At 37.2% G+C, this 26,174-nt stretch overlaps 4 protein-coding genes across 5 annotated transcripts; 2 read left to right on the top strand and 2 right to left on the bottom strand.

Annotated features, from left to right (window-relative positions):
- Positions 1 to 4,335: 4,335 nt before the first annotated feature.
- On the bottom strand, positions 4,336 to 6,048 carry LOC131775031 (ectonucleotide pyrophosphatase/phosphodiesterase family member 5-like). Its single transcript, XM_059091138.2, has one exon. The coding sequence runs from the start codon at positions 6,011 to 6,013 to the stop codon at positions 4,565 to 4,567; it is 1,449 nt and encodes a 482-aa protein (XP_058947121.2). The 5' UTR covers positions 6,014 to 6,048; the 3' UTR covers positions 4,336 to 4,564.
- A 703-nt stretch (positions 6,049 to 6,751) lies between these two features.
- Positions 6,752 to 11,996, top strand: LOC131773931 (ribosome biogenesis protein NOP53). Its single transcript, XM_066169522.1, is given in 14 exon segments — positions 6,752 to 6,797; positions 8,260 to 8,288; positions 8,291 to 8,507; positions 9,013 to 9,068; positions 9,173 to 9,268; positions 9,920 to 10,024; positions 10,275 to 10,436; positions 10,641 to 10,696; positions 10,990 to 11,041; positions 11,044 to 11,108; positions 11,358 to 11,424; positions 11,639 to 11,715; positions 11,925 to 11,941; positions 11,944 to 11,996. Coding segments are annotated over 14 exon segments (1,098 nt in total).
- A 1,998-nt stretch (positions 11,997 to 13,994) lies between these two features.
- LOC136282206 (transcriptional regulator ATRX homolog) lies at positions 13,995 to 15,323 on the top strand. The gene has a single exon (XM_066169521.1). It carries the CDS (start codon positions 13,995 to 13,997, stop codon positions 15,321 to 15,323), a length of 1,329 nt encoding a protein of 442 aa, XP_066025618.1.
- A 589-nt stretch (positions 15,324 to 15,912) lies between these two features.
- On the bottom strand, positions 15,913 to 25,439 carry LOC131773901 (uncharacterized). 2 transcript variants are annotated; one of them, XM_059089879.2, is made up of 6 exons: positions 25,145 to 25,439; positions 22,453 to 22,789; positions 19,738 to 19,959; positions 18,690 to 19,217; positions 18,007 to 18,556; positions 15,913 to 17,579 (listed from the first exon to the last, which is right to left on the bottom strand). In XM_059089879.2, exons 2-6 carry the CDS (start codon positions 22,765 to 22,767, stop codon positions 16,111 to 16,113), a joined length of 3,084 nt encoding a protein of 1,027 aa, XP_058945862.2. In that variant the 5' UTR covers positions 22,768 to 22,789; positions 25,145 to 25,439; the 3' UTR covers positions 15,913 to 16,110. The 2 variants fall into 2 exon arrangements, with proteins under 2 accessions (XP_058945862.2, XP_058945865.2); XM_059089882.2 differs by lacking the exon at positions 25,145 to 25,439 and adding an exon at positions 22,901 to 23,058.
- Positions 25,440 to 26,174: the final 735 nt, after the last annotated feature.

Below are 26,174 nucleotides of genomic sequence, written 5' to 3'. Positions count from 1 at the left end.
ACCGGAGTTGGCGGTAAGAGATCAAAAAGAGATCGCGCACAAAAACGCCAACTCTCTATGCTACTTTCCATATTATGGAAATTATTTAACGAAATCATTTGAGGGAATGGTTTTATATATCTTTCTATACTATTGGAGACTAGTACTATAATCTCACACCATTTTTCCATTGCCTGACATTCTCAGGAAACAGGTTAGTCAATGATGTAATTCCACAGGAGCTTTCCCGAGGAAATGAGTCATCAGATTGCTATTGTTCTTTAGTCGTGTGAAAGTCTCGTGAGATTATGTGATCTTTGCAAATATATATTAAAGGCTGATTTTCGAAGAAAGATTACTAGCAAAGTTTGTCACTGAAGTTTATCCCTAAAGTTTGTCAGTGAAGTTTGTGGGTGTGTTTTTGGATTTAAAGTAAAAATATGGAATGTTATAGAATAATGGTTGGAATATTGAGGATGATATAAAGATATACCAATATCCAAACCAGAAAGAACATTAGCATATCATAAGCAATATTGGAGCGGAATTCAAAAACTAAATGGGGATGATATCAAAACAATTATTCGAAGATAAATTTTTGTGAATATTGTTTATTCCATTTGTCAACCAGAGGACACATATCAATGATGACTCATATCGATGACGAAATTATCAGAATAAGATACCTATTATCTTCCATAATTTAAGAGGATATGACAGTCACTTCATTATGCAAGAGATTAGTAAATTGCTAAAAAGCATACATAAGAAACGAAAAAAGTGAAGAAAAAGAGATGTAAATAAATGTAATACAAAATAACATTGAAAAATACATGGCTTTCATGTTAGGGATGCATCTTGTGTTTCTGGACAGTTTCCAATTTAAGAGCTCTAGCCATGATTAACCGGCAAATTGCGAACACATATCTAATGATCAGTATAGACATGCACAAAATGTTTGGAACACATTTAGTCTCAAAGCGATGGAAAATTATCATGATTTATATCTGAAGTCAGACATTCTTCTACTTGCTGATGTATTTGAAAATTTCAAATACATAAAATCTACATGAAAATCTATAGTAAAAAAAGCAATAATATCGGATCATAAAAGGATATTGGTAATAGTAATACAACCCTATATGCAATTCACAAACTATTTACAAATGTTATTTGATAGATAGGTATTGACCGTGAAATGTGACCGGTCACATTTCGTACAGATCGATGATAGTACATCTGACGTACGGTTTGGTGTGCCACAAGGGTCGATCCTCGGCCCAATGTTATTTAAAGTCTACGTTTCCGATCTGCAAGATCATCTCCCTTTCTCGATTGGTTCATTTCAATACGCTGACGATACTACAATATACTCCAGCTGTCCGGCTCCTGAGCTACAAAGATGTGCGCAAGAACTAAACTCCTCACGAAACACTGTGAGTTCCTGGTCTAATAACCCCCATCTAGCACTTAACTTGAAAAAGACAAAGACGATGTTGCTGTCCACCAGGCAGATGTCACGTGTATGTATACATAGTATAAAGTAGCTATTCAACCAGCGTAGAAACGGCTTCGAGAAACCAAGCACTGATAACTTAGTTATAAGAATCTTGTAGTTGACTGTGTCGAACGCTTTAGAGAAATCTGCCAGCACCATGAGAATAACCTCACCTTTTTTCATCGCTCTTAGCAAATCGTCGTGCATACCCACTAGCACTGTATTGGTCGAGTGTCCCTTACGAAAGCTAGAAATTGTCTCGCGGAGTACTGATTCAGTTTCACAAAGGTGGTCATCTGAAGCGCGAAAGGTTTCTCAAAGACTTTTGATAGTGTGGGGAGAATTGAAATGGGACGAAAGTGTTCCTCATACTTCGGTTGATCGACTTTAAGATTTGGACTGACTCTCGCATTTTTCCACGCCTTAGGAAAATAGTACTTCCTGATGCAGTTGTCGATAACAGTTGTGAGGGGACCAGCAATGGATTCAGCCACCATTTTAACGAATTTGGCAGGGATACCGTCGGGGCTAGTAGACGTATCAGATCTCAACAATTTCAGCACGCGCAGGACCTCGCCGTGGGGTACTTCTCGGAGCTTGAAATTAGCAGGGCTATCATCAGGTAGAGATTCAAACAAGAGAACCAATGTAAGAAATTCGTTTAAAAAAGACTTCTTCAAGCTTATTAGTAACAGTGTACTTGGCAAAACTATGGAGAACATTCTCAAAACAGTATATCTAAAAAATGTAACTGATAAAAATCATTATCAAAATATAGCTCGAAGCCAACTTATGTGTCATCAAAAATTTTTAATGAGAATCTAGTAGCTGTTCATAAGATCAAAGAATCAATCACTCTAGAAACGCCGGCATTTGTAGAGATGTGTATTCTCGATCTTTCTAAGACATTTATGTATGATTTCCATTAAAATTATATTTAAAAAAGTATAACAACATAGCAAGATTATTTTCACCGACACAGACAGTCTAACATATGAAATCGAAACCGAAGACGTGTATAAAGACCTTTGGAATGATAGAGACAAATTTGATAATAGAGACTATCCAGACAATTCTCTATATTTTGATCAAACGAATTATAAGGGGATTGGAAAATTCAGCGACGAGGCTTCTTATCTACCAATAATTGAATTAGTTGGTGTAAGATCAAAATGTACTCCTTATATAGAAAAGATAATGAAAAAGTGACAGAACAGCTAAAGGAATAAAACAACGGTCATAAAGAAAGAATCAAACATAAAGACTACAAAAACGTATTATTAAATAAAAAACAAATGCATCATAAGAATGAAAACTATCAGAAGCTACAATCATCAAATTGGAAGCTATGAACTCAATAAAGTGTCACTCAGCTGCTTTGATGATAAGCGATACATTCATGAAGATAGTATAACATCTTACGCTTTTGGACATCATAAAATCCGAAAGTAAACATCAGTAACAAATTTAACTTTACTGACAAACTTTACGGTTAATTAGCTTTAAATATATATTTGTAAAGATTACAAAGTATCTTACGAGACTCTCACAGGACCTAGGAAAACATGATAGCGATCTGATGACTCATTTCCCTGGGAAATCCCCTGAAAGTCATAATTGACTTCTCAGTTTTCTGAGAATGTCTCACGATGGAAAATTATGTGAGATCATATAGCGCCAGTCTCCTATAGTATAGAAAAATATTTGAAATGATTCTATCAAATGATATCGTCACGTAACTTCCATGATATGTAAAGTAATAAAGAGAGTTGGCGTTTTTGTGCGCGATTACTTTGTGATCTCGTACCGCCAACTCCTGTATTTCTCGTATAACATTTTGCGACCCAGATGAGAAACTAGACGTGATTGAACATGCCTAGTTTGTAAAAATTGGGATCAATAGATAAAAGCCTCTATTTGGCACAATAATATGCACGGATATTTGTCCGCGGACATTATTTGTTCCAAGATACAAACATTTTTTCGAGAGCGAAGCTCGGGTAAAACTGTGGGCTTCGAGAAACATATTAAGTCCAAGGAAAAATATACGTGTATATTTTCGCGCAAAACAGATGCTTTTTTGTTTATTATCCTTCAAATATTTTGCAACACGTGGGAAAAAATGTTTGCGAACAGCTTATTGTTTGCTGCGTGGGAAGATTTCTTTGGAGTGTTCTCTAGCACGACTTAATTAACAAACAAATACGTTTCCTTTTGTCTGTGATAACCAAAGAACGCACTCTCTTCTTGAATTAAATTTTAAACAGGCGATATCCCTGGATATCCCCCAGTTTTAGCTGGAGAATATGTGGCCATGTAATGCTTTTAGGTCAATCGCGCGCGAGCAAATATGTTTCAAGTGGCTCATAATTTTGCATACCATAGTAACGTATTTCCTTTTCATTTTTTGTTCCGCTAGTTTCAATTGCATATTTTTATCCGTGAACTGCTAGTCCCCCCCCTCAGGTTTCTCTGTTTCTTTTTATTTCAGGTTTCTTGGAGGGGGGGGAGGAGGAGGCAGAAACAGACAGATATATATCACGCCACCCTCGTAAATGAAACGGAGAGTTCACTGCTCGGCTTCGGGGCTAAATTACCGCCCATTGGTTTATATGTTCTTTGATAAGCAGCCTTATCATTTACATTTTGCTTTAGGATCTTTTAAAATGCGGTACTGACACGTCTATAACAATGGGTTCAGCGTGAGCGTGATTGGAAAACGGAAAAGGTCGTCAGCATTAAGGTCTAGACGTCCATGTAACTAAATTGGTTCAAAGGTCTCATTCTTAATTCTTGACAGTCACAGGACTTTTATTGTCCAGAATTAAAATATATACCGCTTACAAAGTTACATTCATTTTAATGAGTTAACCTTTCGTTACATTGTTGTTGTAAATCACAAATAATTTTGCTGCACGAGAAATATAATATTTACTATTTGCGCGGTAGACGATGTATAAATCGCCTAATAGTTTCTGGTACCATGTTAACCAAAGGCTCCATTACTTCCGCTGCAAGCGAATCATGCTTTCTACTGATTACGCTGGTACAGAAATTTTAAAAGTACATAGCTTAACGGTATTAAGTTCAGTCCGTCATTAATATGCAAAACATCACGCTCGATACAGTAAGGAAAAGATGAGCTAATGAATGACATAGATAAGAGACACCCTTGGCAGTTGGTTTTGAAGCATATTCTTTCAATATCAATCTGATATTCTCAAAAGAGCCGTTATTTGGTTTAGCCTCAATTCCCAATAAATTACACATCAGAGGGTACAGGTCCACGGTATTGAAGGATGACACTTCAATCCCCTTCCGGAAGGCAGGACCACGGGCAAAGAACACAGAGTAACTTTTGGACCTCGTTGAAGGCCAGCCATGATCTCCCACTGTCCAATTCCCTTGACGTGCCTTTGAACGCTCAGTCTTTATGACCCATCCAACGTCGGGGTCGACGAAAATCGGCGGGATCCTGAGGTTGTGCTTCCAGTGGTATTCTTCTGGGATGTCTTCCTTTTTGTATACCCTCATGTGAGCATTATTAGCACTTGTAAGATTTCTGTAAACGTCGTCAACTTGTTTACCTTCAGCCCAGATGTGGCCAACGGCTCCTCCTTCAACGAGCTGAAAGTCGTCAAGGTTGATGTAGTCCTCGAGGAAAATCTGCCTTTTAGACGACGTATCAGTCATACTGTGGTCACTAACGAACATGATGTTGACTTTGTCGTACATGTTTGCATTCTTGAGACTGTTGATCAGGTATCCTACTGTATCACGGTCTACTCTCTCCATAGCGGCTCTATATTGGTCACTTTCTATACTGAATCCATGTCCAGTACTGTCTGGATCTTCTGAATACAAGAGAATTAGCCTGGGTGGCAGGTCGGTCCTTAGCCACCTCATGATCTTATCAATTCTGTTTGCAACAGGCTCACTGTGGTTTACCATGCAATGAATGTAAGGTGGCCAGCCACTTCTGCTGTTTCTCATGTTTGGCAAGTCTTTTGGGTTGATCTCACTGCAATTGACGGGGCAGATTGCGGGCTTCTCGTAGAATGTCGGCTTTTCTGGGTAACCTCCGAATCCCGGCCAGAAATAAACCCCGCTTCGACCGCCATTTTTCTGCAGAGTCAACCAAATTGGCTCAGACGCATTGTAAAATTTTGGGTCGTAATTACTACAATCATAATCTAAGACAAACTTTTCTTGGTAAACTGGATCAAAAAATTTATTTGATACAATGCCATGGCTTTCAGGATATAACCCAGTGAGGAAGCTGTGATGGTTTGGCCATGTCTTGCTCGGTACAACAGTTTTGATGAACTTTGATGTGACCCCTTCTCGAGCGATTGAATCAAGATTAGGTGTGTTTGCGAATCCTTCGTTAATGTATTGCCATCTCAAGCCGTCCATTGACACAACGATTAATGTTTCGGAATCTTTTCCCTTGCTTTGTGCAAGACTGGTTTGTAAAATTAGGAGAGCAAGATAAGAAATAAGTCCTCCTTCAATAACAACCTTTTGCCGAGTCATATCGCACTGATGCGGTTATTTCCGTGACTGTTCTGTGAACATGTGAAAACATCACTTGATCAATAGAAAAAAGAAATGCTTGCTCAAACACAGCATGCATGAGAGAACTAAGCCAATCCCTAAGGGGCTGGCTTTTGTGGTATGTCCTTTGAATAATTGACTGAAATGCATAACTACATTGTCCATAAACAGCGACAAAGAACGTAACAAGACGACACAACGGTACGAATCGCAGGATGCTATTTTGACAAAAGATCCTTCCAGGGATTTTCTGATTGCTGTGTGCAAGACTGGCAATGTTAAAATGAAAAACATAGGGGATAAAGGAAAAATAGGTCCTCTTCTTCATATAAAAGTCTTTTACTGTGCCATTTTTACACTGATTCGATTGGAATATTCAGGAGGAGGCTTAATTAAACTTTGATTGATGTGATTCTCAACAAATATTTGCATTTCTGTCAAGTAGCTTCATGTCCTTTAGAAGGCTGTCTTTGTGTGTTTAATTGTACTCGTAACCCTTAGGTGAATCTGTGATTATGTAATTGTTATGTGACTTCTTAGTATTTGTATAAAGGCACTATTGTAGGATTCCAGTGTTTACCTCTATTGCGCAATAACTGAGCACACGTTTCCAGAAGCAGACAGAAAATCAACATGGCGGCGGCGTTGACGACGAAGCGGAAAGAGATATAGTAAGAAATCAAAACAAAGCTGGAGAAAGAAACACTACTGATTTCGATGTTGAGGAACATCTTGAAGAGGCAAGAAGCCAGGAAAGAACTGGGTGAGTTGAGGCGTAATCTGCCGATTGTAACCATACTTTGATGTGATCTAGTGGCGAAACTTACGCTAAACAGCTGATCGGAGCTCTCCACGTGGAATTTTGGTTATCGTAATTTTAACTCATATTTCGTTTGAAATTTGCATTAAATCATTACAATCGATGTAGTTGATAATGATAGGTTACTGGAATGATGGTTTAGTTTCAGATTTATTCGTATGAAAAGGTTCATATACTGACCTGAAAAAATTACGACATAAATAAGTAGGGCAGAGTAAAGGTTGAAGTAGACTGAAGAAGTTAAGACATAAAAATTTATGGAAAAATAACATGCAAAGATTTAACACTAGCTTTCAAATTCTAATCAGTTACCATTGCTAAATTTTAACAACAAAGTGGCCACGTTAACTATTAAGGCATTCGGTGGCCCCTGGTCGGCCAGACCTTCAGTGGGAGAAAGATGTATTGTTTATGATTCTGTAGCATGTTTGGTGTTCTTGTAGCAGCCTGAGAACTGAATAGTTTGTGTTAGATGAAGGATCAATTAGAATCTGAGTTGTAGTGGAGCAGCGATTTAAACCAGGGTTACAATCCGTAATTTAGTTTGTAAATAGATTAAATATCACTTTGCTTTGAAAATTACTATCAATTCACTAAGGGCAACCAAGTAGAAATTAGAATTTTATGCTGTATTTATTTTACTCAAGTTATTCCAGTTTTCATAGTTGTTACAGGCTGTGTCATTTTCAATATTCCTTCAATTATAACAGTGGTCCAGTTTCTGAAAAAACCAGATGAAAGACTCTGTACTTTCTAGACCACAGATACTGAAGAGACGAAAAGTTACTGTAAGGTTCAAATTAATGCAATTCAAGTATATTAAAGCAGATGATATCTTACTCTTTCGTCAGTGGTCTTCTGGTATCACTCTGGTGAATATTACTTTATTACGAACCAGCTGTCTCAGTTATGGCAATTGTATAAATGATTTGGACCGTAGTCTTTGTGAATGATTTTGGATAAAGAATGAGATTGCTGCAGGCCTGAAGGAATGCTGACATAACTGGATTTTCAGGTCCACACAATCAAGTAGGGGGAGTGGAACCAGGAGGGGGAAAGGCATTTTGCCATCAGTAAGGAGTGACCATTTAGACCCCAGTAACAAAATAAAAATAACATGTTTTTCTTCCTTGATTTTACTGATACTTTAATCATAAGAAGCCCGCCGGAGTGAGCTAGATACAGTTACAAATTTATTCCCCAAGTTAAGACCTGGGGTAATGAATTGGTTGTCATGAATGAGCTGTTGTTAATGTACACTATTTATAATCATCAGTAAGAACTCTTCTTTGTAAGTTGCATATTGTATACAAAGCCTCCTGCAGTTGGAATTGAAGCAAGTAGAATTTAATTCATCCTCATGCAGATTTTTTGTTTATCTGGATATGCTACTCGTGACATACAGGTAAACCTAAAGAAAATTCAAGAAAAACGGCAAACTCCTGAAGGCTGATCAGCTATTACCAGAAAGCAAAATTAAACCAATTGGAAGCAAGAAAAGAAAAGTTCACCTAAAAAGCAAGCAAAGGGAAGATTTCAGCAACTCATCATCTGATTCTGAGATTGAAGAGGAGAGAGGCAAACTTGTCAAAGCTCAGATAAATAAAAAAAAGCCCAAAACAGCTGCAGTGTTTGATTTATGGGAAGCACAAGGTAAAGACTGTGCGGTTATTACTAAGTATACTATGGGTGCTGTTGTATTCATGAACATGTAGCAACTTAAAATGGAATACAGGTTAAAGGGATACCAAACCAAGTTGATTTTTATTTTTCTCTACTGATTAAGATTTAAGAATTTTAAGAATTTAAGACTTGAAAATGTGAACTAACTTGTCTAGTATAACATTAGTTTGACTTAAATTCACTTTAATTTATGTTTTTTTGAAAAATTGGGATAGAGGTATTGGAAGGGTTGTGCTAGAAAGTATATCTAATTTTCATACATATTATTGAGTCAGTTTTACAGATGCTGAAATGTTGCAAAAACTATTATATGACTGTGATGTGATATTGCACACGTTATAACTTAGTTAGAACACCTGCCATGGTGAGATAAATTTCCTGCCTCTTACATGTCCTGGTATGTGTTTGGTTTTGAAGATTCTGTCACTGAAGTTCATACTGTAATTCATTATTCTATTTTTGATTCATTTTGTAGATATTCCGACAGGCGATGAACATTTTCTCTCAACTACTAAGAAAATCAATGTTAAGGTAATGGCATTTCTTTTCAATGTAAAATGAAGATTATTTTCTTCTTGTTCCTGTTTGTTTTAGTCACTTTCTTGCTCACTCAAACAAATCTTTCATATTTTCAGAAACCAAAGACAATCAGCAGGAAGACTTCTCAGTTAGTAGCTGTTGAAGTTTGTTCACCTGGTGCATCATACAATCCAACATATGAAGATCATCAGGTAAAAAGCAGGCCTCTTATAAACACAAGTTTACAGAGATGCATTGTGTTATGTGGGCCATTGGAATGATACCAACAGTACAGAAAAATGTTAAGGAAACAGTAATTTCAGGATATTGTCTGATTCCAGAGAAAATTAGTAATAATTATAATGTAAAATTGGAGCTTTCTTAGGCAGGTACATGTATCATAATTTTAATGGATATTATGCAGTCATGATAATGTCACCTTTTTCTCTCTGTGTTTAACTTTGAGGGGAGTGAGAGATGTTCACCAGAACTTTGAGATGAAATTATTTGAGAAGAGTGATCTTGACACCATAACATTAAGTCACTTGACAGTTTGCTGACTAATGACAGATTAAGGGAAATTCATATCTGCTGTCTTGTTGATTGTTGATTTTTTATTGGACCTCCAGAAAAATATAAGTCTTGCATTTATTATAAGCCACTCCAAAAGATCAAACAAAGGTATGTTAGTCTCATCAGGAACACCCTAAATTAGACAATGTGCTGGTGTTTATTCCCTCAAGTGAGACATTGTGCACTGACTACCCTCCTTGGGTGCATATGGGTTTTCACCCCTCCCTTGGATAACACAGCAACTAGCGTGTTTTATCTCAGCTTTCTCAATTGTATGAATTTATTTTCAGTCTTTGCTTCAAATGGCTCATAATGTGGAGTTAAGAAAAGTGAAAGAAACAGAAAAACTGAGAAGACAAGTGAAGCTCTTGACTGCAGAGGAGGCAGCTAATTTGGTAATCATTAACAGTCAAATGTGTTCACGTTTGTTTGTGAACCCAGACAAAGCTGATACAAAGGCAGCTGTTGAATACAAAAAACTGTTCTAGTATGGTTATATAAGTATAATAGTTCTGTCTTGGGTTGTTATACAAATCCTTCTTTCTGATTTGTGGCCATGAACTTAACCTTCTTCTACAAGTTAGTATGTGCATGTAGATGATGCTGAATTAATTCATTGAACTACTCCAAATTTGTAATGTTCAGCCAACATGGAATGAAGAGATGAGTCAAGGATTATTTGCTGAAAATGATGCAGAGGATGATGAGAATGAAAATGATCATGAAAGTGCCCTTGCGGCTCCTGTGAGAGCTTTCAACAGAAAAACAAAACAGCAAAGGACGAAAGAAAAACAGAAACAGGAGGAAGTAAGTTAGCTGGTTGAATTCCCTGTTGGTCTTTTGTTGAATTTAACTCCAACCCCAAGTGTTGTCAAAATGGTCCAAAAATGGAATATGGTCATAACTCAGATATCTATCACTCTAAATATTACAGGGGAAAATATAAGGGCACAAGTGGGATTGTGGTATCTAATCCACTGTGCTCATGAGAGCTTTATTTGCTTATTTTAGGTAAAGAGACTTGAGACAGAAAGAAAAGAAAAGAGGCAACAAAACGAGATTTTTAGGTTGGTGGAAGCTGATTTGTGTATGTGAATGTACATTGTATTAACAATTATGGAATTGTGATTTATTTTTAGCAAATCTTAGTTACACAGTTCATGTAAAATAAATCTCATAAAATTCTTTGATGAAAACAAACATGTACTAATGACCGATGGACATCATCCAGGAATATTGTGAGTCCTTCTGATTGATATTTAAACCCTGTGTATTATTTAGCAGTCACACAAATTATGTACATCTAAGACTTCTTTTCATTCTTGATTGCTGAGCCCTTTAATACATTTTTTTGTAACAGATTAAAAGCTCTGAAGAAAGAAATGAAAATAGCTGATGAGGAAGCTGAAAAAGGAGAAGGAAGAAAAAAGAAACAGAGAGAAGTTCTTCAATTAAACCTAAAAGACTTAGCAAGCACAAGTATCCTATGTGTACCTCTATTCGTAGCTTTAAACAAGAATTAATATTAACATCAAATTTTATCACTTGTGCTGAGTACCACTGTCTGGGATGCTATGGGGTTGTGTTGTGTTGTGTTCCTTGCCACCAGGGAAAAATTGTCACTGGTACAAAATACTCAAGTGAAATGCTAAATGTTTAATAAAGTGGAGTTCATTTTAATCAGTAAAACGAATAAAATCTTAGATGATTACTTAACTGCAACTTCAGATATGAATCACCAGATTGTGAGGTTCAGCTGAGTACAGAGCTGACTGGAAGTCTCCGCACCTTAAAGGTTAGCTCACCTTACTGTGGTCACTTAATGTGATTAAAATACCCAGTAACTTTTTTCTTTTTCTTTTTTGGATAATTAACTTCAAAAGGGAACTTAATTTGTGAGTTAGTGAGTGGTAGGCACTTGATTCACTCCTTAAAAATGTATTTAATTTGTCAAATGCTTGTTTTTTATGAAAATGTTTTTGTCCAACCTGTTGTCTCTCTTTTCACAGCAAGAAGGAAACTTATTTGAAGACAGATTTAAGAGCCTCCAGCGAAGAAATATCATTGAAACAAGACTTCCTGTCAAGTAAGTTGTCAACTTTCTCTACTGTTTTACTTCGGAGAATTTCTTATCAAGTTTTAAATCAAGGACTTCATCAAGTGGGTCATTAGCAGTTTTAAAGACAGTTGTTGTGTGACTTCTTATTTCAGTTACCTGCTAAATGTAATTTTTACAGTTAATTTGGTTCAGGAATTGTCTCTTATATTGTTACTGTTGTTCTTTTTCTCCACCAGACCCTACAGAAAATACAAGCAAAAACATATACAAGAAAATCACGTGATAGGCCTTGTATAAAGGAAATATAGATTGATCCAAAAGGTAAGTTTTTTCTATGTTTGTGTTTAATTGACAAAAAACCTTGCAGGAAGAACAACAAAATCTTCAGTTAGTTTGTTAAGCATTTTAAAATGGTTCCCTGAGTGGAAATACCCCAGTAGATGTTAATGATGTACTTATCAGAGACTTTGACAGACCTACACTGTATAACAGGTCTACTCTGTTATGCAGAGGAACAGAGTGACATAACAGATCTACTCTGTTATGTCTGTTACAGACATAACAGATCTAATTTGCCCTTGATACAGAAGGAAGACTGATGCCAGAAACTATTTTTAAACACAAACTGAAACTTTTTCTACTGAACTATTGTAATCTCTACTTTAGCTTGTAGTCTTAGGTTTTTTTGGTAATTTATTTTTAAAATTTTTATGAGGATCCTCCTGAAAACCACCATCGGGTGATTGGAGGCCTCCTCGTAAAACATTGTTGTTAGTATTATTAGTATGATTATATTATTGAACAAACAAATTCCTACGCAATCGTCCTAGTAAATTTATTTTAAATATTTCTAAATCATTTGAAAAAAATTATTAGTTTTTTATTCTTCAGTGTTTATAGCTTTATATTCTATATAAAGTTCTATCATTCATTCTGTTATTGTTATCTAATAATTGATCTAGTCGAATGTCTAATGGAATCTTGTTTCGCGGTAGTCGTAAACTGCTCAATAAAAGTCCATAGAGGTTATTACTGATAGCCACTTTCATTCACAAACTTGCTTGAATTATTTCGTACATGTAATAGTTTATAGAGGATGGCAGACCCTGCTCAGTTTCCTTAAAATATTCGCACGTGACACGAATATATATACGATTCGAGTCACTAACCTTTTCATTCATAGAACCGTGAAAACTGGTATACTCTCTGTGGAATTTTTTCTGCCATTTGTACTTGTTTGAGGATTTTTTTTCGTTTTGTTTCAGAAATTATGAACAGGTGAATTACACAAGAATTCGGATGAAGCAGTTTTTTTTTTTCACGCATAAAGCCATTTTTTCCTAATTTGTAAGAACAAATTTCAATGTTATTTCACCTTCGATTTTATCAACCAAATGCGTTAACATGTAGTTCTAATGATTGGAAAGAAAAAGAGGAAATAAAACATTGGACCAATAAAACAGTACATTCATTTAGCTTTGTAAAAAAACAGTCTATTAGTGTATTCGTAACGACTCCTTTCGCTTTGATATTTTTCTTTGACTTGGACAAGACAGTAATAAAATTCTTATTTTATTGATTTCGCTCATTTGTTGGAAGTACTGCATCGAAGAAGCCTGTGGCGGCATGCGGCTAAAGTCACAGCATGACCAAGGGTTACTACATCGTTAGAAACCATGTACTGTTGTTTGTCTCTAGGTGTCACATGTTTATAGGTCAACTTACCATTGAGTGATGTGTACGTTTGATATTATCACATTAAATCTTAGGGTGAAGTGGTTTCAAGCTCAGATTATTCCTCACAAAGCTCATAAATTTTTGTATTTACCTCACAGCAGATGTTTCTTGAAGCGCGTTGTTTTAGAATATCAAAGAAGAATATGAGTTTTTAAAAAGCAGCTTTGTAAGCAACTATTATGAGAGAATTCGTTGCCAAAAACAATGCTATGTTATCTTTCTATCACTGAAAACCACATATATGAGTTTTGGAGGAAATCAGTTGTGTCGACGTCGATATTTTTGTTTCATATTTTAATTGCCTAAACTGTTTATACTTTCGGGCTAATAGCGGATAAGTTTATACGAACAATGTGGAGATAACAGGCAAGGGTACAGTTAATTGGATCCGTGCTTTAGAGAAATAACCGCAATTGCACAGCGTGGTTATCAAACTTTTTGTGTTTTAAGGAAGTTCGCTGTCGTAGTCTTTGTTGATTGCTGTCTCGATAAGCATTTACTTGGTTGCCTGCCTTAGTAACCAAAGATTGCTTTACTTTTCACCGTTGAAGGGGTCCGTTCTGTGAAAAATGGGTGAAAAAAATGACGACTGGGCCTCTGAGAGAATATCAATGACTCATTTAGGAAATTTGTCGAGAAGCAGTAACTATGTGCGCAGTTTGGTGCGCCAGCAATTTCATCAACAGTCGGATCAGCCAGCTACTGCTTGGGCGAGACTTCGTGAGAGGTTGGCCAAGACTGGACAGGAATCTTTTGAATCTATCGATTCCGAAGAAGGCTTTCAGAGCTTTATGAAGAAAAAACAGAGCGAGAAAACTTCCAGGTCTGATAGCGACGGAAACAGCGGAGATGAAGACGAAGAAGAAGAGGAAGAAACGTTTGTTTATTTGAAAACGGCCAGTCCTGAAAAGAGATTTTCAACATCAGTCGATAACAAAAAGAATAAAGCTCCAGAGAAGTCGCCGCCAAGTTCTCGTTGCGTTCCGTCTCCGTCCACGCGGCGTTTGTCAGCGCCTCAGACACCGTCCACTGGGATAGAAACTGAAAAGAAGTACACCTTCGGTTCCACAGACGCTCATTCCCAAATATTAAACCGTAGGCTTTCGCTGGCAGAGAATGTCATAAAAAATTACAGCAAGTACATACGGACGCCTGATGAAGATCAGCCACAGGAACGAACCCCGAGGATTAACATCGAGGACGAAGGCGCTGGTACCGAGCGAGAGCAAACAAGTAAAAAGCCGAGCATAGTGGCAATCACTGAGGAGGAAAGTTCGACGCTTACGGATGTCAAACTTGTTGATAGAGACGAAAGCCCCGTTATGTCGTCTTCGGTCAGTCATTTGGTTATTCCTCAGGGATCGTCCTATACAGTCCCCCCAAGTCCATCTGATGAAAGTGAAAAATCGTTCTTTAATGGCCCGGCGACTTTACGAAGGAATTCTTTCTCTGGAATGTTTTCTGAAGAGCTTTCATTTCACCAAAGTGGAACCGATACTACTTCAAAAGCTACGAAGGAGAAACTTTCCGCGAATAAGTTGCCCAGGATTTCACAAACCAGTCAGGGAAGAAGGGAAGTTTCTGCAAACAGTCGAGAGGAAGCCATCAAAGAGTTAAAGGAAAATCACAAGGAACTGACCAAGAACAATCTGTTAAAGCAAAGTACTCGTAAAAAAGAGACATTTTATCAGCAGCTAAAGCGCGACCAGGAAAGACGTGCTCTACGGTCGGAAATTTTTAATCGAGAAATGGAGGATATTAGGAAAGCACTCAAAGGAATAAACAGCCGATTGGATGAGAGAATAAAAATTCTGGATTGCTATGATCCGCCAAAGATGAATGTCAAACTACATCGCATCTTGCAGGTAGCTTTGGCGGGCATACCTTTTTCAAAATGAATAGTAACGTACAGTTAGACTGAGGCCGAACTTAGAAGATTGTAATATGGCGTTAAGCAACTTACATTCGTTTTTTAGTAGTTTTCCGTACAATGAGTAACTTTGATGGAAATCCTTAAAGAAAACGGATGAGATAAGACTCAGTTACTGAAGTATTTGACGAGAATTAATAATTTCCTTGGGAAATCTCTGTTCCTATTCCTTTCATTTTGTTTTGTTTTGTTTTTTTTTTCAAAATGACGACAAAGACAAAATTGATTGTCTTACTAGTTTCTTTGGAATCTAGGTAAATAATTTATTGGGCTTAATCCTGACGCCAGTGGGGGCCCTGAATTACAGTCTTTAGAGGAAAAGTGTTGTAAAACACACCTCAAACGTTCCTCTAGAGGAAAAAACAAGTAAATTTCAGTAATTGCTCTTTAATGTTTTTCAAAGACACAGGCCATATGATATCAAGAAATAAGACCAATTCTTTTTTTTTTTCGGAAATTTTCATCATTTTATCTTTACCCAAACTTTATAACAGACTAAATGCTGTTTGTTAAGAACTATTTCTTTTCCTTCCTCAACTTACGAAATGGCCAAAGTCTAACGCGAACATTGTTTCTCCTTATTTAATCATATTTGCTACATGTTATAAGAATCGGCTGGTTGTTTTTTCCACCGGAAAATATCTTTTATCAGCTTCGATCACAACTGCACTGGAAATTCCGTGTACAAGAAGAGAAAATACAAGTAGAATAAAACTGTATTTGTTTTACATGAGAAAGAGATAAGAAAGTGCTTCTTAAACCCTTGATGTTCTGGTTTTCTCATGTTCGTGCTCGACATTTGTGATGGGGCCCTTAGGGCTACACTCCGAGTTTGTTGATTCCGTGTCTGACGAAAATGGTTGCAAAGATTGGAATGTTCTTTCTTGGTTCGAACTTTCATGTGCAGAATTGTTCTCAGTCATATTTGAACTTTCCTCCAAAGATGGATTGCTTCTCTGAATTTCAAGGTTTGTTTGCAAGTGACAAGAAAGTACGCCGGTTTTCCTCATCCTTTTCCAGTCTTGAATATCTTTATCATCGATGCTTTGTTCTTTTTCTCTAATAGAATCATAAGCCCGCATAACATTTCCATTAATTAGCGGTTCACGCTCATTCACATGACTATTCATGTAACTGCTACTCAAATGTCCCCTGCGCGGTGTTGTGTTGTCATGACAGGGAGTGAAGGCACTGTGACGTCGCTGAAGGGTTTTACGCCCAATGTCGTCGCGAGTTGAGTTATTCTCCGCTGGTTGGCTTCCGTCGTTACATGACGTGATATTTTTACCAATGCTGTATTCCATGATAGAAAAAGCGGACGCGGCCCGCCCTATCACTGGAACAGGTTTAACAGGTACATTAATGTCCGGGACAACTTTCTCGAGTGACATATTTTCATCTTCTCGACCATCTTCTCGCGAGAGGTTATCCTTGTCTGGCGGACTTTTTTCCTCTACAGTAGGTTGGGGAGGACTTGTTTGCTGCTGATTATGCTGCCAATTTGTATTGATTTGATCCACGTTTTGTGACTCGGCTGTGTTGTTCTGACAAATTATCCCAAGGTTTCCATCGTAACTTGTAGGCTTTTCACCATTTGTTACATTTGGTATCGTCATAAATTCAACTGGTACAAACTCATCCTCCTCAGTTTTGTTTCTATGATCATGCCTTCTGCATTTCTTGTGTTCTTTCGGTGCGAGGGGATAATCGGCTTCTTTGACGCTGTTACGACTCTCGGTATCATCTCTTCGTTTTCCATGAGACTCTACGGGTACTGTTAATGTTGCCTGTATCCCGTCGACCTTTTCGGTGGGACTAAACGGAAAATTTCCATCACTACCCATGCGCGTTCGGTTCTCACCAATCACATCGGGAATCGTACCATCACTTCCGGCGCTTCTCAAACTTGAACACGAACAAGTCATCCGTGAGTTGATCGAGCAAAGGCTTTGCACGCTGGCTTGATCTGACAAGAGAATAATAGGTCCTTTACCACTTAGTGCGTTGTAAAGCTCATTGTATCCTCTTGGAAGTGCGTTTAAACTAGAAGCTGTTGACGCGCTCTTTAGGCTGAATGAGGCTGGTGACACGGCTCCTCGTCTAAGGTGGAGTGGGTAGAGTGATTTGTTTATTAGCGCAGATGGCCTTGAGATTTCCTTTTGAGAATCTCTCGTTGAATGTTTTCTTCTTTCCTCCGCTGGCACGTGAAGCAGAGCATTCTCTCCTGTAATGGGTCCAAAAGTTAAACTATATCAGTCTAAATGACCATAAGAATGTTGTTAGTGATGATGCATTTTAGCAACGGAGATAATTTCGGGAGCTTTCAACAGCAGGCAACGACCTTTCAAGTAATACTTCAAATGCCTTACCGCTGAGCCACAGGAGACTCGGTCTGAACTTAGGAGTAGGCTAGCCCCCTGTGTGGAGCTGTCTGGATTTTGTGTCTTGTTGAGAGACGTAGTCTATCATTTCATTAAAAGGCATACAACAAATCAAACTAGCTTCATTTCTATAAACTTCATTTTGTGGAAGAGTACTCAAGATTTGCTCCCAAGTTTTAATACAATTAGATGCTTCATTAGAAAGAGAAGCTTGAGGGATTTTACACGCGGTATCAATAAATAGAAGATACAGGCTATACCGATAAATACCTTCTGGTTGGTCTTTAGTTATATCAGCGGCGGAGGGAACTCTCGAAGGCGGTTCGAACTTCAACGTTATGCCTTCTACGGGTACCTCCTTCATTAGCTTGTAATCTGAAAGAACAGAATTCAAAGACTTGCTCCGACTCACGTTAGCTCGTCTGTTCGGTCTTAGTAGTTTGGTCATCGAACGCAGCGACCAAAAAGATGATTTCTTTAGACTTCCTCTGGGAGTTATGGAACAACTTATCGAAATCTCTGACGGAAAGCTTCGTTCAGTTTGTCTCTCGCTGCACAGTGACGTAAAGTTCGCATGTGTGCTGTTTTCAGGTCCCTCTTGTGATCTCTGGTTATGCATGGACGTGAGAGCATGAGAAAAAGCCACCCGCCGCTTTTTAGGCGGTAGGTTGAGCCTCGCTTTGGCGTACGTGTAAAAGAGGGAAAAGTTACTTGCGACCACTGATACTGGTAGAGCAATGACCAGCACCCCGCATATTGCACATGCGCTACCAACAGTCTTTCCAATCCATGTGCGAGGATGAACTTCACCGTAACCGACCTGAAAATTGAAAGAAACACATAACGTTACATACCATAACGAACGTATTGGTTATTAAATTACTCTCCGTCTCCTCTATTAATCGTTTCATTTAAGGTTTGACCCATCTTGCACATATTAGAAATGAACTCACCGTTGTCATAGTGATTACAGCCCACCACATGCTTTCAGGGACGCTTCTGAAGTCGCTATTTAAGTCATGTCTTTCCAGATAATACACAACACTTGCAAACACAACCATAACGAAGCCAGTAATGACTAGCAGGAGACACAGCTCAAGAGAGCTGGCTTTTAGGGTATTAACAAGCACTTGAAGAACGTAAGACAGTTTAAATAACTGGAAAATACGCGCAGCTTTTAACATGACAAGCATCTCTAAAAATGGTATCTCCTCCATGGACGGATGGAAAAAGAATACATATAACAGCACCAGAGGTATCAAGTCTGTCCACGTGTAGGGACTTTTGACAAAGGCGAGTTTTTTGGGTGAAAACAGGAGCCTAAGAGCAAAGTCCATCGTGAACCATGAGATACATATGAGGTGTGTCACTGATAAGGCTATGTATTGAGGAGCAGTCTTGTCGCTGAAGTACTCCAGAGTTGACAAAGAGAATTTGATAATGTAAGCTGTGAATACCACAAACGAGACAATTCCCACCAGCTGTGAAGGAAGAGTAATTTTGCATTTCTGTTAGTATGGGTCCAGTACTATTTCTCCCATCAGATGTGGACAAAATCCGGAACATTATCGATGAAGGCAATATTATTTAACAAATTTACCCGAAACGCTCTTGGAAAAAGTATGTTTTTTTTAGAGGAGAAGAAATTAGAATGAGACAGATCAACAGAGCAGGGTGTGTCTCTAACCAACCCTCACCATTCAAACACCAGTTAAGTGTTTGCTAACCTTGCTTTCCCTCCATGCGTCAAGTGTACTACCGTGCGAGAAAATAACAGACTTCAAATAATGTAGGTCTTAGTAAGGAGGTTCAAAGCTCATGAAAGCAGCACAAATACAGCTGGCAACTTAACTCTGCGTCAGTATTTGTCATCAAATTTTATTGTAAATGCTTGGTCTGGTCAATGGTTATGTGTATTCACAATTTTTTTATTAAGGACTCGACGTTTTTCAACTTTGAGGTAAAGCTGTAAACTGGTAAATTAAAATACCACTTAACTACCTTTGCCCAAGAGGAAGTGTAAGGTTCTTCAAGGCTCTTCCAGACCTTGGGCTGATATCTCGACCACCATGATTGTACTTCATCAACGTCTTCGAAGAGTCCCGAGTCCTCAGACAGAAATCTTTCCTCGGGGTCCTCCTCGTATCCAGGAAGCTTGAAATATTTTAATTTTTCTTGTTTTTCTTTGTGTTGCTTATAATTTTCCCAACAGCAAGTTTCGACCTGTGTCGTTAAAAAGAAAAATAATAATAAAAGACTTGAATTAAAATTGAGGAATAATTTAGAGAATCAATGGATGGACGATGGGAAGGACATTTGATTGTCTATCGGTAATGGTTAGAAAAGGTGTCGCCGGGTAAATATTACGACACTACAATGGATTAGAAATATGTAACATCAATTCCACGAGTGCGTGTTGTTTGAAAGTAATTGACAGTTATGTGACGTTATGTCTTGTAAACGATAAATCGACAACTGAAAATCATGTCGCCGTGGAACAGTTTCTCTCATCAACCTACATTTCACTTAACATCTTTTCTGTAAACTACAAATATTGATAAGCCCTAGAAACTTGTCCGTTGCCTTACCAACCAAGTGGGTTCAATATATTTTCCGCCGTAATGTGTGTGTGTGTGTAAGAGAGCAGTTCTTGCTGATCAAAGTAGCTCACAAAGTTTACCTGACATAAAACCATTAAACCATGTTGAGATATAAGCAGGAAGTAGCAGCCTTGGAATTGATGAACTTATTACAAAGGTTTTTCTTTGAGTCAGTAACTGAAAGTCATTTGAAGTATTTTTTTCGGTAACACGAACTAAAAAGGTTTTGTAAGAAACAGTTATATCCAATGTGCACAACATGTTAATCAGTCATTGCTAGACTGCGCCAAATATTAAGACTCAGAGCGGATATTTATATTGCTTGTTATCAAATTTTCATTTTGATCGCGTCCTATTCAAGATTTTTCTGTTACTCGAGGTCTACCATGTTTAAAATGAATTCGAATATGCTGTCATCTAGCTGTCGCAGCGCTACAATATTTAAAATGAATTCGAATATGCTGTCATCTAGCTGTCGCAGCGCCATAGACTGTAGGATTATGTTTTCTTTACCATACAGCAGGTGTACTTATTGCGGTTTAGTTTTCTCTAGAGCTTAACTGAAGAGTGAAATGAGTTGTTTCTCAAGTCCACAAAAAAACTTTTTGTCCCTACGTGCCTTACGTTGGCCATTTAGCAGCAGAAAAGATTCTTGTCTGCACTTTATCTTTTCTGTATAAATTTACTTAAGGGCAATACCTGATGCAAATTGTACTTAGTTGACACGTTAAATCCTAATAAATTATACAAAAAATATTTTTCGCTTATTCATTTTTCTCAAGGAAATGATGCGTTTTAGGTGTTAATCTGTTCACTTGACCAATTGTTGGTTCGAGCACAAATTTCGACAAAGTGAGAAGGTAAAAGTTGCTTGACACCTGCTTCCAAATATTGAAATCATCTCTATTTTGAACATATCTGCGTTAGCGACAGAATAAATGCATCTATTATACAAAGCCTAATACACGAGTAGAAAAAATGCACGGGGTGGTATTTACAAAACAGTGTTGAAAAAGCGTTTGAGCTTATGAGATAGTAAATAGAAACCAAAATAAATAGGAGTTTTAAAGATTTACAGCATTACATAATGGCCTGGTAGCTCCTTTTAAAGTCAATTTTGACAGAAGCTTTATTAATAAGATAAGGGGACGCAACACGCTTGTTGCAAATGATTGTTGTGTTATTGCACAATATTTTTGGACTTTTTAATGTGCAATAGATGCCATGAAAATCAACCATACTGATATTTCCTTTATTTTTGCTGCAGCTGTGTCTTCAAATAAGTACGATAAGGCAGCGAGTAAATTTATATAGACCCTTAAAAAAATTATGTTTACAGTCCCGAAAAAAAAGCATGAAGAAATTTCAAAAGCAAGGTTACACCCGCTTTAGGTGCTTATGCTTTCAGACGGTGAATTGAGAACAGTCATGATCCGGGCTCAATGTCTCAGTATTCGTTTCAACCAACAGTTGAATGCTAGGAAAGTCGAGCGTCACAATTGATTAAAATAAACATCCGCTTTTGTCTTTAAATGTATAATGAGAAAATACGTCAGTGAAATGCTATACGATTTGCAGATCGATTTTGAGTCCTTAATTCTTGTTTATTTTTAGCAAAATAGTTAGCTTTCGATTGGAGTTTGCAATATGCCTACCAACCACTGAGATACTTGGTGACAGACATATTCTTCCTCATTATCAACGGGAATAATTTCACTGAACAGTTTTCATTTCCATCAAAATTCTACAAACTATTATTTTCTTAGTAAAGCGTTTATGCATGGAATTCTCACGACAGTAAGTGATATTTTGAGGCGATTTTGTTCATTTTATTAGGAGCGAAACAATTTACTAATAATTCTTATTTCAAAGAATAGTAAAACGTGATCAGTTGAATATAAGTAGGAATTCAAAGTAACAAAATAGAAGCAAAAATGAATTATCAACTCACATGCACCTACTGCATTACTATTAATCTGTATCTGTATCTCTGAACCTAAATTTCAACCAAGCGTTCTCATAGCATATTTGGAAAGGTCTTTGATTCATGTATTGATGATATTGTCTGGGAGTTATCATCAATTTACACCAGACAATGTTTGCAAGGGCGACTTACCTGCTGTTCATCAATACCCCAAAAGCTGAGTTCTTCCTCAAACAATGGACCACAAACATCTGAAGGGCAGTGAAGCTTCCCTGTACGGTAAAAGTTTAGGATCTGTGTGAAAACCCCCGGGTGTCTGTCGAAAAAGTACTCCTCCTTCACGGTATCATATTCCGGTGTTCGAGCGACTGTGGTGTGATGATCCCCAAGATAAGACAGTCGTGTATCTGGAATGGTCTTAAGCGTACTCAGAAAGGTTTCATGTCGCACTCCACCAACATTTATCACAATTCTATTAGAGCGCTTCTTGGTCTTGCCAGAAGGCATGGTTATTCAGTTCTTGGAATATCTAATACAAAAAACCCAAGGTGCTTCATGATTAGTACGAGGAACGTTTTGCTGTAAAACTGTAGACTTGATTATTATGTTCACTTTGATACCATTGACACCGTCTCATTACCAATTAGATTTCCGTTACTAGCCTGGCACTTTTTAGTTAGTTATTTTTCAGTTATGTCGATTGTTTCGTTGAGTTGCATTTGAGCGAAAAAGCTTTCCAACTGCATATAGTAGTGCCATCAAATGATATAGAACACTGTCTTTATGCCTTCCAGGGCCCTTGAGCCGTTTGCACTATTATTAATTTCTTTGCAAGCTGTCTTCACAGAAATGATTAAATGGTGCACTTAGAGCATTAACCAATCACAATTCACCTTATGACGTTCTAAGATGACGGCGATATTTCACAATTATATCGCCCAAAACAACTTTTGCTTTGACAATATCTTTTGTCATTCACCTGTCAGTTCTAGCGCATTCGCATCGAACGTGTTTTTTTATAACGCTCTTTTGGTCCAAAATATCTAACCTGGCCTTAATCCTGTGATTTGCTAGCGATATGTTTATATCTAACAAATTTAATAATTTGAAAATAACATATATTTGCCCTCACGTGAGAAAAACTTTTATCCTGCAATTAATGATCATCTAAATCTATATGCAAGTAGTTTGCTCGTGTATCGTAAGCCTTCATCTTGTTCACGATCGAGTGACATCCTTACCGACTTAAGTTTTCCGCCCCGTCAATCATCTCCAAAAATATTCGAAATCTTTCGACAGAACCATTTTTCGAGTCAAAAGTAAGTAACCACAATTTAGAAGATTGAGCGTAATTCTTAATTCTTGTTCTTAATTTCTGAAAAGTCTACAATACGCATTAAAATGTAAAACCCAATCGAAGTCATAAGTCTGAAAATTTTTACTTGCAAAAAGAACCTCAGCATCAAGTTAATAACACGAAATGAATGTTTTAATTCTTGGATGAGAAAACCTTGAAATCGGCAATATAAAAATGTGAATAAATTATGAATAAGAAATCGTGAACTAAACAATCAGTTACGTGATCGTAACGAATTATTGATCGTAATTTTTACGTTAGCTTTGAGCATTGATAAAATATTTGCGCCGCATGTTAAACTCTTCTAGATCACTTAATTTGTGTTTGTTCCATGTAAAATTTGTAAGGTAGTCAAACGCCTTCTCATTTCACTCAAGACAGTGAATTATACGCAATGTATCAGCGCAGCTGCGCCGCAAGACCAGGTTCTCAATTCTCACTTGGTTCGCTGTCTTTGTTTGAAGTATTTCAGTGCCGTGAGTAAAGAGTTTTGGTTCGTTTTTTATCCATCTTCACAATTTCCTCGTCAGGCTAGATCAGAATTCAAAATTTTTTATAATCGACTGAAATAAGCGAGGCATCAGAATACAAAGTATATAAAGTGTAATACTCCCGTCGGTCGCGTTTTACATCCGAATTAACGAAAGACCTGACAAGATGCAAACATATTGAAACAAGTGATAATTTATTCTCGTTGAAGAAACATCAGACATCTTTGAGTCTTTCGTTTTGATTGGTTAAAGCTTCGCGGATGTTTTTCGCTAAAATCATCCAAAATAATGCTTGACTTTGAAGTCCTTTCCCCCCTGCAGTTGAATTTTAAGAAAACTCATTTGCGCGTAAGGTGTATTTAAAAAAAAGGACCAGGTCGTTAATAAGTTCAGGTCGACTCATTGAGAAGTGTGATATTTAATCCTCCCTCTGCCACATGATCGTGGAACTTGAAATAAAAAGGGAAAAATTGAATACGCAAAAAGATTTTTTCGATTTATTTTAGTGCTGGCTGACACTTCCTGTAAAGTTGATATCAGATAGACACAAGCTGGTTTATTAATCACATTCTCCCTTTCAAATTTGTCTTCTCAATTTTATCGTTTCGCTTTCGAATCATTATATTTCCATTTTTTTATTTTAGCCAACTTTAAGCAAAGATCCGTTACGTTAGAGGTGCATTATAACTAATTCATTCGACTTTTAGAGACAGCCTCACTTAGAAAACATTTTCCAGTGCAATTCATTAACATTTTCTGGCAAAATTTAAAAATTAGTCAACGTTATAAACATACAGTAGTTCCTCAAAATTAATAGTGTAACAGAAGTACACTTAAGCAAAATTCTGTTGCGTGAATCAATTTTTTTTATTTGCCTCGAGCATCTTTAAAAACCACGGTGAAATTTGCGGAGAACGGAGACAATCAGGCTGTCAAACTTTAAGTGATCTAGAGCCATCTAGAATCATTCCAAATTTGCCAGTGGCTGGAATCACATTCTGTCATAAAATATTGAATGACACTATTATAATCTTACCTGAGTAATATTTTGGAGCTACTCCATTTTGAAGTAGTGTTCAACATGTTCTATTCAAGTCATCTCCTATCTGTTCCAGTTTACATATGACGATTGAGAATACGAATCTTTGAAGGCAGATATGATGATAAAAGTTTCCTTCGACGCCGATAAACACCTTGTCCATTTATCCGAGAAATCCTCAGAAGTGAGATGAAAGACGCATTGAGCTGCGATCCAATCTATTGGAAAGTTGTCTTCCCGATACACGTCTGTGACAGCTGTATTATTAACAGCATAGAATCATAAGCTCTTTAGTCGGACGATTTATTGGAGTGAGTCGGCGGATCTCATTAGCAAGTTGAAGCTGTTTTTCACCCCTCGGAGCTAAAGATAACGAATTGCATGGGAGGGCTTTGTCCACTGACATAATAACAAGGTTCTATAAATGTCAGTCACGAAAAAGAATTCAAATCTTGAAAATCACTTCAGGGCGACACCCGCTGCAGACTTTCTTCCATACTTTCAGCTAATTTTGGTATAGCCAAGAGTTACGGTTGGAAACAACGTAAACAGCATTGAATTTGTCGCGAAAGTGATTTTATTTCTATATGTTGTTTTGGTTTAAAAATAGGAAGTTTTACTTAGGTGGCGATAATGCTTCCTAGAATCAAAAGCAAAACATACATCAAACAAAGCCATAAGAATGGGCTTAGTTCTGCGCATATTAATGTGGTTGATTTCTAAAGTCGTTAACTCTGTTCCGAGTTATAAAATCAAGTTGTTTGAAGTTCAATCGTATATGACACCGGGTTTTCCGTAAACAGAAGTATTCTAATTTTTTGTCTCAACAGAATATTCGATAAACCTTTTGTTTAAATTTTAGAAATCAGCTCTCTTATATCATCACAAAACAAATTAGAAGACAAAGGCTTCAAATTCTATTTTCTCAAATACTCCAATATGATTTAAGAACGCTGAAAATTGCTTTTTCAAATCTATATATCATAAACAATTTGTTTTTAATTTAGTATTTTGTCATAGGTTTATA

Source organism: Pocillopora verrucosa, chromosome 7, assembly GCF_036669915.1.
Source record: "Pocillopora verrucosa isolate sample1 chromosome 7, ASM3666991v2, whole genome shotgun sequence".
In the NCBI taxonomy this organism is placed as follows: Eukaryota; Metazoa; Cnidaria; class Anthozoa; order Scleractinia; family Pocilloporidae; genus Pocillopora; species Pocillopora verrucosa.
The sequence above is the reverse complement of the archived record's forward strand: the minus strand, read 5'-3'. Positions and strand labels throughout refer to the sequence as shown.

What these genes read in the sequence shown, in the direction of transcription:
- LOC131775031 (XM_059091138.2), bottom strand. Translation starts at nt 6,013, where the DNA reads ATGACTCGGCAAAAGGTTGTTATTGAAGGAGGACTTATTTCTTATCTT.
- LOC136282206 (XM_066169521.1), top strand. Translation starts at nt 13,995, where the DNA reads ATGGGTGAAAAAAATGACGACTGGGCCTCTGAGAGAATATCAATGACT.
- LOC131773901 (XM_059089879.2), bottom strand. Translation starts at nt 22,767, where the DNA reads ATGCCTTCTGGCAAGACCAAGAAGCGCTCTAATAGAATTGTGATAAAT. An exon ending in GGGGTATTGATGAACAGCAG is followed by an intron (nt 19,960 to 22,452) that starts GTAAGTCGCCCT and finishes TTAACGACACAG; the next exon opens with GTCGAAACTTGCTGTTGGGA. An exon ending in AACTAAAGACCAACCAGAAG is followed by an intron (nt 17,580 to 18,006) that starts GTATTTATCGGT and finishes GACCCATTACAG; the next exon opens with GAGAGAATGCTCTGCTTCAC.